The sequence below is a fragment of the Melanerpes formicivorus genome, unplaced genomic scaffold (genome assembly GCF_026170545.1).
Source record: "Melanerpes formicivorus ecotype bairdi unplaced genomic scaffold, bMelFor1.0.p_v2 SCAF_12, whole genome shotgun sequence".
Classification (NCBI taxonomy): domain Eukaryota; kingdom Metazoa; phylum Chordata; class Aves; order Piciformes; family Picidae; genus Melanerpes; species Melanerpes formicivorus.
The window spans coordinates 9,856,361-9,871,297 of NW_027142364.1; the positions used below are offsets into that span (position 1 = coordinate 9,856,361).

The window sequence follows — 14,937 nt, forward strand, 5'->3', positions numbered from 1 at the left end:
CTTCAGGTAGTTTGGGTTTGTACATGTCCTAGTTTTTCTTAGCCACCTTGATCAGTGGCTCAAGCTGAATCCTTAGGTACTCGTTTGATAGATACCAGCTGCAGAGTCAGTACGCACACAGTTAATCTGTGGAACACAAATATATGACAGTGTTTGGGAACTACCCAGAGATAAATAATATGAGGTTTTGGTTCCTGAGCCAGAGATCCCAACAGATGGTCTTGTGCAGTATCAGTTCTGCAGCTGTGACTGCAATTGTTCAGCTTAATCCTCTGAAGGAGCTTCATTTTTTTTTTCACAAGTTCATTAATTTAATCTTGAATAGAGACTCGAGGAAATGATGGCTACAGAAGCAAGCTAGGCTAGTGGTCTGTACACTTCACTCTCCCTTCTTGCTGGATGTTACAGTTCAAGCCTGCAACAGCTTCTCTGATTCTAGTTGTAATCTTCCCTTTTCCTGCTTCAGTCACTTGCACTGAACAGAGTGCATTACAGTTCTGTGATATGAACTGAGGAGGGTTGTTTGGTGCTGTTCTCCTGCCTGATGAACTCAGGATTCTAAAATATTCATGTTAAAGTGATCTGGGGGCCTTTGGCATCTGCCCATGGAGATGTTTGTATTTGCTGTCTATAATACTGACTCAAATACCAGGTCATGGTTTGCCTAGCAATAGGTAGTAAATTGTTGGAAGGAATGAATGCTGGCAAATATGTGTCTTTACCCCTTGCCAGCTGCTATACCATACTAAGAAAGGGGTGCATACTTTCTTATTTTAATCAGATATATTTGTGTCTGGGGAGTTTCCAGGAAAAGAGTTATTGGTAGAGAGTGAGCAACAACTGGGTTTTCCAGTGGTAGGAAGTACCAGAGCCAACCAGTAAGTATGAAGCTAAGAAATGGGATGTGTCCAGCTCTTAGACATCCAACCAGATCTGCAGAAATGTGGAAACAGAAGCAGGGATCTTGAACTTGGATTCTCTGTTAGCAGAATAAAGTCTTCTCTCCTATGGAATAAACTGATTACAAGACAAGATTTAAGATATTTGTGAAAAAAATTACCTACCCAAAAGAGCTAATTCTAACATGGTGAAATAAAAACTAGAATACCCAGAAAATCTTACAGACAACACAGTACTGCAGGAAAAACACCTGCAAGAGGGCAGACACCGTGAATGTTTGTTGAAGATAGTATAGGAAAGGTATGCCGTGATTTCCTGGAAGAGGGAGTGCTGCCAGATCAACAAGGCAGGAAGCAGGAAAGCAAGTTGGTTATCATTCTGTGTTAGAGGAATGCAGAAGAATATTGCCTCTTGTTCCTCTACACACAATACTTTGGACTCTGTGCTTACAGGCTCAACAGCCTGATCTGTGTTTAATATTTTCCACTGTAAAGTGTAGCAATACATGACAATAATGTCATACTCTGTCTATAGCTATGCAACATATTTTGTAGATATTGTCTATGTATGCATGATCTAATTACTTGTCCTACAAGTAAAAGCATACTGTTGCTAACACCACCGTGGTTGAAAACATGTTGGTTAACAAAACTAGCATTTGTATGTAAATCAAAGAAATAATTGTACCAGGAGTACAAGTACTTTGTTGTTATTTTTTTTTCCTCAGTTTTGAAGTAGTTCTTGTCTGAAAAACCAGCCCCATCTCAAATAACTAACCTCATGATGTCACCTGCTTGGGGAGAAAGCTCCCCAGTGATCTGCCATGGGATCTGTTTAGAGAGGGAGACAACAGTTTGTGGGAATTTCTCTGTTGTGTGGGCACTGTCTGTTCCTGGAATTGTTTCCAAAAAGCTCTTACAGATGAACCTCTCCATAAAGTACTTTGCTCTGTTATGCATGTTAAACTTTCTGGATTAGAAATCTGAATGTCATGAGCCCTTCAAATACTATCATTGTTCTAACAAATGAATTTAACTGAGCAAGATTCATAGCAAGGCAGCTGTGTCTCTCTCAGGCTGGGCTTCAGCCTGAATGAAGGTATCAGACTGGAGAAAAATACCTTCATCTGTCTCTGGGTAGGGGATAGAAGATATGGTGACAGCAGTGACATTTTGTCTCCTTTTGGCAGTACCAGCAACATCCAATACATGCTTTGACAGAAGTCAGTGCTGGTGCCGTAACTGACCAAATGTCTCTCGGGGTTCAATCCATGGCTTCTGCTGCTCAGCTAGTCTTTATTATTTTTCCTATGAAGCTGGTAATTAAAGCCATCTGTTAAACTGTCCTGTCATGTAAAGTATAGCCTGAGAAGTTCTAATTTATTTGCTGCTTGCCGATGTCCAGAAGTAATGGAATTTTTTTTGGCAATGGTGACTGGTGTTGATACATGGAGATTTCCAGTTTAGCAGCACAAATGTTGGCCCAGCCAGAAGCTGAGGCTGTGGTAAAAGACGGAAATACCTATTGCAGCTCCCAAAGGTGCAGTTTCCCATGATATGCACAAGTTCTTTTACCTTCTATGAAGACAGAAAACTTGAATAATTTGATTACAGGAGGAAAAATCAGAAGGATTTGAAGAGTACTTGAACCAACATGTTAGACTGCATCAAGAGGTATCTTTTTATGATAATGGTAATCAAATGAACTGCCTACAGGCAAATAAGCAATTACACTAGAGATCAAAGTGTCTGACACGATCACTCAGAAATTAGAATACCTGTTTGGTCACTTAAGTCATCTTGCTTAGGCTGTTAGTGATGGCTGCCTGAAGTGTCCCTTAGTACCTATGTCAGGATGGCAGCTTAGAATCTCAATTATTGGAGCTTTTTTGCAGTATTTCAAAATATGGAAATCTGGAGATATAAATTAAGGTTTCACTGAGACTTATTCAAAGACTTTTTTAAATAGAACATGGTTATGTCTTTACTGGCATGAAAACAATGAAATATCTAGGCTTTGTACTCCAAAGGAAGACAACATAGGATAAAATTGTTGTTCCTTGGAGGAATCTTGCAGAAGTATATGATGCTCCCAAAAAAGGCAAGGAGGTGTGTCCAGTCCCCATCCTCACTGTAAGATGTACACACAAGACTCATGTTTGATGTTTGCAGTCATTAACCTGGAATGATATCAATATATTTTCTAACATTTAGTTGATTTGGAAGCCAATGTGATAAATCTACATAATACCCAACTGCGCTAAACTAACTCCAGTGATTGGTACATGAAGTGGTCAAATAGCTGAAATCATGGGAAGAAAAGCCTTCCACTAGTACAGTAGTGGAACTTCAGTGCCACTTGTCTGCCTTTGGATAATCCTAGTCTCAGTGTTCTGCAAAGATTTGGTAGCTAACTTTAGATGAATGGTTTTGGTCTAGGCATCCTGTAGTGTCTGACCTGCTGAAGACAGTGTCAGTTTAAACAGTAATTTTTGGCTATGGTAGCAAAAGGAAAAGTGGATATTTTGTTCCATGAGACAGTGACAGTTTTCATCTGTTCTATAAAAATCAGAAAAGGAATGTAGGTTTAGACAGTGTATCAGTAAGAAAATGTCTATAGTGGCCGGCCTTGGGCACTTGGAGATTAACAGTTCTATGCCCACACCAAAGAGAACAAATTCTCATTGACCAAAAGAATCATACACTAAAAAACTGATCGCCTCAGTTTTACAAGCAAGGTTTCTGTTAAGAGATAAACTCCTCACTCTGAAAATGGTCTTGGTGGTTAGTGAACATGTGGGAGACCATTATTTGCTTTAAAGGGAAGGAGAAAAAAATATGATAGGTTGGCTGTGAAAACCCCAGTCTATCTGCAGTAGAGTGATGTTCTGGAAAATTTCTTGTAATGTTTCTGAAGTTTTGGACAGCAGAATTCCAGTAGTAGTAGTGTTGTCTTTAAGGAATTGCAGAATAAAGGGAATATTGTGCAATTTGCACATCCTATGCGGTGAACTAAAGTCCAACAAAAAACATACCTATCTGAGGGAAAGGTCTCAGCTAATGAACAGGAAGGGAACATTCTTATTTCAACCCATGAACAAGTAAAATGTAGAAGAATAGGGTGAGTGATGGGAAGGTGAGCTTTAGCCTTAATTTCAGAAAAGATAAGCAACTGAAAAGGGAGCCAGGTTCTTGAGGCAATGCTCCTGGCCAGTGGCGATGACCTGCTTCTGGCATGTTCTTTGCAACATGGGCAATTCCGTAGAAATTAGAAATACTTGTAGATACTTCAGGGAGCAAAAATCTAGGTTTTCTCATGCATGGGTTGATTGTTACTAAACCCCTCCTAATTCAAAGAAAGCTTTATTTTCCTTTCTGTTTGTGAAAAATAAATATCAAGGCACCACAGGGCTCTACTCATCTGAGTGGCCATTTCCCTCTGCTCAAAGAGTCTGACGTCAGGGCTTGGGCAAAGAACTGCTTCAGCTGAACCTTGTGAGCATAGCCCATTGAGTCAATACTAGGAGAGGCACACAGGAAATATGTCTGACTTCAATTTCTTAAACAAGCAGCTTTTAGAAGGTTGATCATAATTTCAAGGAATGATAGTAATTTCAGAATAAATCATGAGAAGCAATCTTTCAAAAGAATTCAAACTTAAGACTTAACAAAGAAAAGTAGTATTGAAAACACATGAGCCAGGCCCATTTCCCTCCCAGATGTTTTGAAAACTAACATTGGATATCTAATTGCTTTGAGTCATCTTAGAATTTTTATCTGAAGTTTTTATCCTCCCAAAATGTGGGCCAAAAGTTTACTTTAAAAGATTTCTGTATGTATATAATATTGACATATGTGTGTTTGTAGAACTAAGATTTAAGGGAAAACACTCTTTTTTATATCTATGAAATGGTAAGAGGTGGCAGGGCCACGCTTCATTGAAGCAGTCATTTGGCAAGTCAAGCCACAGACTATATTGCATTGTGATTCAGATTACTGGCCTGTTTTCTAACACGTTAGGTGTGCCCTTCCATATGGCTGCACATGTCAGAACTTACACTGTTCTGACAATGACAGAGAAGCTGTGTGTCACAAAATATGACTTCCTGCTCTAAAGTGTGAGATTTATGCATAAATGTCTTATTTATATGTATTGCTGAAACAATAAGATTTCTATTTGAAATAGCCCAACAGGAATGACTGCTGGAAGCTATAGAAAGGTTTACAATACTGGGGGATGAGCTTACTGAGGGGTGATGACAGACATCCCCTATTGTACAGACCAAGTAAAAGAGTCTCTTACATGTTAGAGAGTGTTAGTCTTGGGCAAGGTCTGGGGTATCAGCCATATTGCAGAATTGTGTCCCTCCTTCCACCTTGCTGTGCTGGGCACACTACACATCTGTCTGATTTAGTGCCCTGTGGCAGGCATCTTGGAACATCAGAAGGTACTCTGGAGCACCTCCTTAAAACACCTCTGCATGGTGTAAAGATTTTTAATGTGAGTGGTCTGAGTAGTTGAAACATAAGCCATAGTTAGATTGAAATATAAATGAAAGCATTCAGTGTCAGGCTGTGCCTAACAATTTTTGTAATGCAGAATGATCTCTCCCTGCGACTTGCTTGCACTTTGTAGTTACTGTCTTTAATTCTAAGTACACTGTGAGCAGCCCACCTGTAACTCTGCGTCCTGGCCCCCAGCTGTTGATAAATTCTTCACTGCGTGGCATAAGCTGCATCCCTGTGCTGCTGAATGTTACTGAGGCACAGATAATGCTTACGAGACTTTAATGTTAAGCAAGAAAAAAGAAGAAACTGAAGTTGCATTTACTCTTCTGCACTTCAAAAGACTTGTTCTGCAATTTTTCCTTACCTTTAAAGATAGTAACTAGAAAGCTCAGTGTGGGAGCCTTTGCTTTTAAATGCTGCAGCAAGTATTACACCGATTGAACTTGCAGCTGGCAAAAGCAAAAGCTGGGGGGGATGTAAGAGAACATGTGCTGTCCTTTGTAGTTCCAGTTCTTTTAGAAGCACACACAAATAGCTTTAGTTTCTTTAGCAAATACAATGGCATCATTCTGGGCATGCCTAGTAGAAGTGTTCTGGGGCTAGTAAACTGTGAACAAACCTGTTTGCATTGCTGTACTGTACAGCGCAGCACAGATAAGCCCTAATTGTTATGCAACTCCTTAGCATAAGCTCCTGGCATGGCTCATATGCTTCCCTCGTACTAAGACCGTCCAAAATAGCAACAAGAAAGCATGTAACTAAAGACACAGCAGGAGCATAGGAATTCACCCAGGCCTTGGATGTTCTAAAGACTGAACAATTCCTCATTTTAAGCCTTCCAAAATGCTAAGTATAATGTATTTTCTTCGGAGCTTCTTCAAGGTAAGCATTTTCAAACTTTTTCCTGAGTGTGGGAGTTTGTTTGGTTTGGTTTTGTTTTGCAAAGAGAGAAACTTGGATTTGAAGTCTTTGTACAGGAATGTAGAAAGTAGTTTTCTTGAGAACTGATGCCCAGTAAGTAACTAACTTATGCTCAACAGGTTTGCAATTTGTTTTGCTATGTTAACGTTTGATTTGTAGAAAGTGGTTATTTTCTGCTACATTTAAAAGGAAACACTTGCTGTGGATTTACATTGACAGATACTTACATGATGAAAACCATAAAATTTATGATGTAAGTCACAGCCATCACAGGGAGTTGTTAGCAGTGAAAGATGCCTTTTGTGAGGCAGAAACAAATGATAATTAATTTCTGTGGTGTTTTTCTGAAGTTTGTTGTATTTTAAACACACCAAAGTGAGCAATGGAACACCACCACCACTGAAAATGTTTTGGATACAAAATAAATTATAAAAATGTGACCAATAAATAGAATATTTCTTATTATTTAACAACCAGATCAAAGATCTAATCTTCAGGGATGGGTATGTAAATCTCTGGGGACAATTTTCTTTTCTGTGAATGTAATACATTCTACAATTTTATGACCGAATTCCTGGTACTGTCTGCTGTTTGACTGACGTAGCTGTTTAAGACCTGAGTGCCAGCTGTGGCTTTCACCGTGCTCAGAATTAGACTCAGTAGTGTTGCAACTGGAGCATGTGCTGCAGGTTTTGTGTGCATTGAAACGTGCAGATTATTTGGAGAAGTGTGGGGCAAAGGAAATGAAAGTTTAATCTGATTGGATTATTCCCTGTTCTAAAATAATGGAATTTGAAGCGCAATAGTGAATTATGCTAACTTAGAAAAAAAAAAAGAAATAGAATAACTCTAATCAGCTGAATTCCAACTTCCCATTATGTTGTCATTTGCACATTTGCATGCCAAACTATTTGGTAAAGTGAGCAGCAGGATTGGAGCCGTAGTGTAAAGTCAGCAGTAAATCTCATTCCAGAGTATCTCTGTGGAGACCAACTGCTGTTCGAAATAAATGTGGGAAAAGGTTTATTTTTAATCCTAAAACGTGTAGCTACAATTAGCACCTGCAACCACCTGATGGTTGGTAGGAAAACAGTAGCATTTCTAAATAGAACATGGGCCTCATTTTTGGCAACCTTCCTTAGGGAGATTGTATGGAGCTGGTCTTAAAACTTGCCTACATATGGGTTGAAAATATCTGCTTAGCTTTTCCTGAATTACTTTGTTACTCTAAACACTATGGGTTTTGGGAGGTAAAAGCAAGGAACAGTAAAAAACAATAAGAAGGTTTTTCTCTGTTACCGAACTATGGCTATTGACTCATTATAATTGCATTGCTGTTTTCTCACATGACAAGCCTTGACTTTGAAATATTTCAGCATAAAGCTTGCTGCGAAACAGTATGTAAATATTTTACTTGAATATTTGATCCTTTTCATAAGGATCAGACATCTACAATAGCACTAAGACACTAGTATTTTGAGAAAAACAGGACTGAGTAAAACTGGTAGAGGTCAACTGTACTGTATGGTGTTTAGTGGATTAATTCTGAAGATGATTAGTTTGCAACAGCCTTGTGACAACTGTATTGGTTTCAGTTTGAGAGATTGGCAAGGGTCAATTTATGTCTATGAGTTTCAATTTGCCTTCACTGACTTAAATCTAACAGTTGGCGAAGTTGGTCAAACATCTCAAATGGGGGTAAAAATAAGACTATTACTATCAAAGTTTCTTCACTGTTTTGTGTGAAGTTTTCTTGAAATAGAAAGCTCTTAATTGAAAGCTGCCCAAACCACAGTATATCTAGAGCTGTGTTTTACAAGCCCTGCACACTGTGCTAATCTCTGATATTCTTATAGTTTGAGTGAATGACCCAAATAACTTGAAATGCAGTCTGAGGTCTTAGCCATGTTTCTCAATAGGATTTTAGCTCCTAAAATCCCCACAACCATGGCTGGGAACTTTACAAGCATTGCCCTCACATGACTGGAAAGAAAAAGTAGCCTGAACCAAACTGCTTATAAACCTACCCTCAGCTTTGAGACAAGTGCAGTTGACATTATAGCAGACTTGCTGTGGGGCCTCTTGTCCTCCTCTGGAAGATGCATCAGAGCTGCTGTTGATGGGAGCAGCATGGAAAACATGGGAACAGCATAAAACTGTCCCCACATCTTTAGGAGGGAGCTAGAGCTGGGTTCAGGATGATGGGGCAAAGTTGTAAGGGCAGGAAGCTTGATATCCCCTGCTTGCCCTCGTTTGTTCCTGTCTGTTTCATAGAACAGAACTATGAGTTTAGGATGCATAAATGTGTGGAGCTTTCACTGTCTGATCAAAGTAGACAAAAAATTGCATGCACATCTGATTTTCTGAATGTGTCAGCAGAGATATCCTGTTATATCTTGGCCAATCAAGATTTTTTTCCCCATAATAATCCATTTAAAGGCTTAATATGTTTATCTTTAGTTATGCCAAGAGAATGGAAAGAGTTGTTGAGGTTGAGGCTGTATTGGTTTTAGCTGATGGTTTTTCTCACTAATCAAGGGCTAACTCATTAAATGAAAAATCATGTAAATGGCTGAAATGATCAGTTTTTGACAAGTGCAGCAGCAAAGTTTGTGGGAGTATTTATTGTTTCTTTTAATTTCAAAACCAGAAAATACTCCTGTTTTACATAGTGATTGCCATAATAAAAATCATGTTTTCATTTACAGCATGTAACATTTCAAATCAAGCAGCCTATTGCAGTCATTTTCAATTCCTGTCTAATACCACTGGTACAGCAGTAAACAAGGCACAATGCAGATTTGCCACTAATACCTTTAATGCCTCTAAAATAGTACACCTATTGTTCTTTTGAACCAAAGCTCCAGGCCACTAATGCCAGCTAAACGGTTCTTGGCCTCTTGAAAAGGGCCATGTATGCCTGAACAAGGATTGCTGCAGTCACCAGTTGCAGGCAGAGCTTTTGGGAGCCATGCTGCTGCAGTTGCCACAGGAAACGGTATTGCACAGCTGTGGGACAACCCCAATTTGTATCAGATTCAGTGTTCAAAGCATTGGGCATTTTTCTCTCTCTCACTGGCCACAACTGTTGTTCAATTCTTCTCAGAAATGTGTGTCATTGGCTTGGTTAGTGTTTACAACCCATCCAGCTTAGATTTTGGATCTGAAGCAAACGCTGGTTTTCTCTTTGAACAATACACCAAGCTTGCATTTACATGACTTGGACTGAAGAGTTTGCTCACAACATATGTGTTTCTCTGAAGGACTTTTGTTCTGATTTAAGAAATCAAACACACTTGTAGCAGTTCTAGGTCTCATATTTGTTTCACCAGATATTCACCTATCCTGAAAGATCAGACTTCCCCCTAAACTTGGTGGTTTAGTTCCTTTTTTCTGACCATCATTTTTTTAGCTGGGCTAATCTTTTTTAGTCTCAGTCTTGGCACCTCTAAGATACCTGTGAAGTGATCACTAAAATATTGTCTGATTTTTCTGCTGTGAGTAGTACAAATATAGCAGAGATGTCTGGACAAAGTTCTGATTTCAGTGAACCTGTGACAGACCTTTATATAGAGCCTGGCACCCTACTGAGTGGACAGTCCCTTGGAAAGTTAGAATGCTGTCTCATCTGGAGAAGCATTGGTACAGTTGCATGCAGCTGTAACATCACTGCCTTGTTATGAAGGTACTATATTGAGCTGAATATGTTGCAGATTTTACCTAAAATCATATGCAGCTGCATTTAAAATGGGTTTTGGAGTTGTTTGTTGTCGAATCTAGAGATTGTGGTGCACTAATGTGATCTTTAAGCATGCCCAGCTGTTGGGCAGACAGATATAATGCAGGTATCTTAAGAGAGTATTGTCTTTGGCACCCTGTGAGTGTGTAGGATCTTGGATTTTAATCCTCTAGACATCATGGTCATCCTGTACAGTGGGATGTCTGTGCACTGATACTGCAGATTTCTAAATAGCAGCAAAAAGTATCAAGGATAGTCAAACAGAACATTTCACTCTTAGGTGGGAACTGCTTTCTTGCTAAACTGGCTGAAGAAGACTGTCAGTGTTTAGCTAATGAGCCTCCTGTAGCATAAATTAAACCAAGCCAATGTTGAGCTGGAGCTAAAATGACAATCCTACAGTGTCATCTTAGATCCTATAGTAATGTCTGCCGCAACTCATATTACCTGAGTAACAACTCTCAAGTAATACCAGAATGCACACCTCTTCATTAAGAACTTAAACAGAGCTGCTAGCATCTCATTTTATGTGCAAACCAACAAATTTCTTTGCACATAAGATTGTAAGAATCCTTGGGTTATGGAGTATTGTAGTCAATGCTGTGAGTACTTGTGAAGACAAGAATATATGAAAACAAAGTATTTACCCAATCTTTAAAAATGCAGCAATCCTAGGACCATAACTTCATGTATAAACCACCTCTGTGAAGATCTTGATTTCAGGGGAACAGAAGTAGCTGTAGAAAAATACTTTTCACAAGCTCTTAATTTTGTCCACAGAAAGTAAAATGCTTTGACTGAAGTGTGTTTTCCACTGAGACAGGGAGTACAGTGGCCAGAGTTAACTTTTTGAATAATAGCTTTGATACTAAAGAATAATGGAAATTCCTGTATCTTATTCTTGCAATAGCTTCCATATGCAAAACATTAAGTTGTTTTATGATACTGAATTAAGCTGCAGAGTGCATGGCAAATCATCAGGATTGGTAATTACACCAGACAGTTATCTTAGAATCATAGAATCAATAAGGCTGGAAAAGACCTCAGAGATAATCAAGTCCAACTTGTCACCCAACACCCCATGACTAACTAAACCATGGCTTCAAGTGCCACGTCCAATACCCTCTTGAACACCTCCAGGGACAGTGACTCCACCACCTCCCTGGGCAGCACATTCCAATGGCAAATAACTTTCTGTGAAGAACTTCTTCCCAATGTCCAGCCTAAACCTCCCCTGGCACAGCTTGAGACTGTGTTCTCTTGTTCTGGTGCTGGTTGCCTAGGAGAAGAGACCAACCCCCACCTGTCTACAACCTTCTTTCAGGTAGTTATAGACAGCAATAAGGTCTCCCCTGAGCCTCCTCTTCTCCAGGATAAACAACCCCACCTCCCTCAGCCTCTTCTCATAGGGCTTGTGCTTCAGACCTCTTCCCCAGCCTCGTTGCCCTTCTCTGGACATTCAAGTGTCTCAATATCCTTCTTAAATTGAGTGGCCCAGAACTGGACACAGTACTCTAGGTGTGGCCTAACCAGTGCTGAGTACAGGGGCAGAATGACCTTCCTGCTCCTGCTGGCCACAATATTTTTGATGCAGGTCAGGATGCCATTGGCCTTCTTGGCCACCTGGGCACATTGCTGGTTCATGTTCAGCTGCTGTCAATCAGTACCCCCAGGTCCCTTTCTGCCTGGCTGCTCTCCAGCCACTCCGACCCCAGCCTGTAGCACTGTGTGGGGTTGTTGTGGCCAAAGTGCAGCACCTGGCACTTGGACTTGTTAATTGCCATCAGTTAGACTCCGCCCATCTGTCCAGGTCTTCCCCCTTCTACCCTCTAACAGATCAACATCTGTTCCCAACTTGGTGTCATCTCCAAACTTACTAATGGTGGACTCGATCGCTTCATATAGATTGTCAATAAAGATATTGAATAGGATTTGGCCCAGCACTGATCCCTGGGGGACACTACTAGTGACCAGCTGCCAACAATTACGCGCCTCTTTTTCTTTATGGTACTAGTCCTGATGGTTGGAGAGGATTGATTTGCTTTAGGCATCCCCTCAGATGGTTCCTCTTCTGTCTTCTCATCCACATTGCCCTCAACCTGCAGGGCAATGCAAGGGCAATGGGGGAGACGAAGAGGGCTGGGATGGAACACCCATGCTACTCCTAAGAGGGACCTGTACCCATTCCCCCCTGTTTCTGGGGATGCCTCCCTCAACAGGGGAGGTCTGTAAAGCCTGCTTCTACATATCTAACTCCCTTTCACATTCCCTTATAGTCCTGAGTCTTGATACTTCATCCTTTAGCTCGGCCACCAGATGGAGAAGATAATTCACTTGGTCACACCTCACACAGGTGTTGTCTCCTTCACCCTACATTCCAAGTGCCAGGCTCCAGCACTCTCTGCAGCTAGCATCCTGGACACCTGCATGCTTGTCTGCCATCTCTGTCTGGGTTCCTGCTGTTTTTCTAGTAGCCTTTGGCCAAGTTGTTGCCATGGCTGGATCTCTTCAGGCAGGTGAATTTAAGTTTGGGGGATTTTATTGTTTGTTTTTAAATATATATATTCCACCTGACTACTATATTTTGCCCAAGCTACCACAGAGGCTTCTGCTCTCTGCTGGCTGACCCGGCACATGCCGCTAGCTGCAATCCTGCCAGAAGGCAGCTCTCTTGCCAAATGGTGGTCGCACGGCTTTGCTCTGTCTCATTTAAATTTCCCGTGGCTGATGTCACCCTCCTGAGCAGGCACGTGAGAGGATGACCCTGCTGGTCCTTGCTGTCTGCCAAGGTCCTCCCGCCCTGAAAAGCCCCCAAAAGAAACTAAAATAAAGCACCTCCTGCTGCTGGTCCTGAGCAGCTCTCTTGCCAAAGCAGTGGTGCTGACTAGTGCATTGCAATGGGCAGCCTTCATGAATTAAAACATGCTGCAGTGTGGGAAAGAACATGGTAGTGGATGGCGGTACAGAAGCTGTCCATTTCTCTATGAAAAGCAAATAAATTGGTGAGATTAAACTAAGCTTTAGTTCATATATCAGAAGTTTAAAGAATTAGCCTGAAATCACTACTAGCTGAAAGATGGAGCTAGGTTTGGATCACTCCTTGCTGTTGTGTCCAATGAGCTCCCACTGTTTTTGAGGAAATGCATTTTGCCTGGATGAAGCTTCAGGAAATATAAAGGGAAAGGTAGAACTGCTTAATATGCAAAGTATCTGAATAAGTAGAAGACAGTCTCTGAAGCATTAATAAGTCTTTGACAGTAATGGAAACTGGAATTAATGGCAGCCAGGTAATTCCTGATTAACCTGCCTGTATGTATGTAAATTAAAAGGGGTGATGAACACACACATACTCCACCTAAAATGCTAAGTTGTCTTCATCTTCAATGCAAGAATGCTATTACCGGTCTAGGAGGGTGGAAGCAAATTCTGCATCCGAATCATTAACACTTGTGAGCAATATTGATTGCAATGTCTAGTAATGCCTGTCACTTTTAAGGCAGGGCAGACTGATCCATGACTTCCATTGCAGAGGATGTACACTAAAACATAAGTGTAACAGTGGGTACAGTTATAACGTACCCACTGACCAGAATTAACAAATATATGCACTTTGTCAGACGTTGAGAGGAGATACTAAGTGAGTTTACATTTGATGGAATCTCTTTGACTTCTTGGCCAGTAGGGTTATTTGCAAATTGCATCTTAATATGCAACAAAAGAAATTGTTCGTAGGCTCTAGATGTTTCAATATAAGTAGGATATTGTGCTTTAGAAAAGAATGAAGACCTGGCCCAGTAAGATGATACATGTGGAAAATGCCATGCAAGAGTGAAGAGTGGTTTGCTTACTGGTGGAAAAAGTCCTGTTCAGCTTTTGTGTAATCAAAACTCATGTTATGTTAAAACTGAGATTTCCTGACAAGAAGTCATTGGTACATAGTCAACAGTTTCTCAGATCACCAGAATTATGACATTGTTGGCAGTGCTTCAAAGAATCCACACTGCTTGGGAGTCACAATTTTCTTTTGCCTTTAGAGATGGAATCCTGCACAGCTGGAGTAGGGCTTGCTGCTGAGAAACTTCCAGTAACATTATTGAGGTCATACAGATGAGTATATAATTACTTAGATAAGCAGAGTTTCAATTAACTTGATTGCAATCTAGTAGCACTTGAACAGTGTTCCTTAAGAAAAGGATTTCACCCTGTACACAAACTATAAATAGAGAATGAAAATCTGTATGATTAAGCCACACCACAAAGTTAAAAATTACCGGGACCTATACATAGCCTTAGGTTCAACTTTTGACCCTGCAAGAATTATTGCCTGAATAAAATTCCCAGGAGACAAGACAAGAATTTGCATCAGATTAATTGTCAATGATGATGTTTTTGTGGGTTTATGCAAAACGCTAGAAGGAGATCAAAATAATGAACAGCTCTTGCAACATGCAAACGCTCCTTGAATAGGTCAGCCCTGTGTTGCAGGCATCTCAACTAACTCTAGCTGGAGCCCGTGGAGGCATTTTGAACAATAAGCTTAAAAGGCTTCACAGCTGAAACAGCATGTTTCAGATCATACACATCAAAATAAAGGTGAAATGCCGATGTTCTTTTTAGAAGACAGGTGGAAATTTAGCAATGCTTGCTCCAGGAATGGATGAGTCCTCCTCCTTCTGATTATAAGCCTGCTCTGTCTCAAACCCCCTCTGCTGAGCCAATTTTCTACAGTGATGCTAAATAGGTGGGGGCTAATGAGCAATCTGTTACCCTTGGAAATCTCTCATGATAGGCTTCCCACAGACATTTGCTCAGTGTTCACGTGTCAAATCGAGGACAGTGTTTAAACTTGAGTGAAATGCTACCTGATCA

General features: G+C 40.5%; 1 protein-coding gene across 1 annotated transcript in view; it reads left to right on the plus strand.

Annotated features, from left to right (window-relative positions):
- The first annotated feature begins 6,121 nt into the window (after positions 1-6,121).
- The window catches only part of ARHGEF4 (Rho guanine nucleotide exchange factor 4), a 176,653-nt gene continuing 167,837 nt past the window's right edge, over positions 6,122-14,937 (plus strand). Inside the window, exon 1 of the mRNA XM_068145262.1 lies at positions 6,122-6,290. Within this exon, the coding sequence (XP_068001363.1) occupies positions 6,252-6,290 (39 nt within the window). The 5' untranslated portion in view covers positions 6,122-6,251. The remainder of the gene's footprint in view (positions 6,291-14,937) is intronic.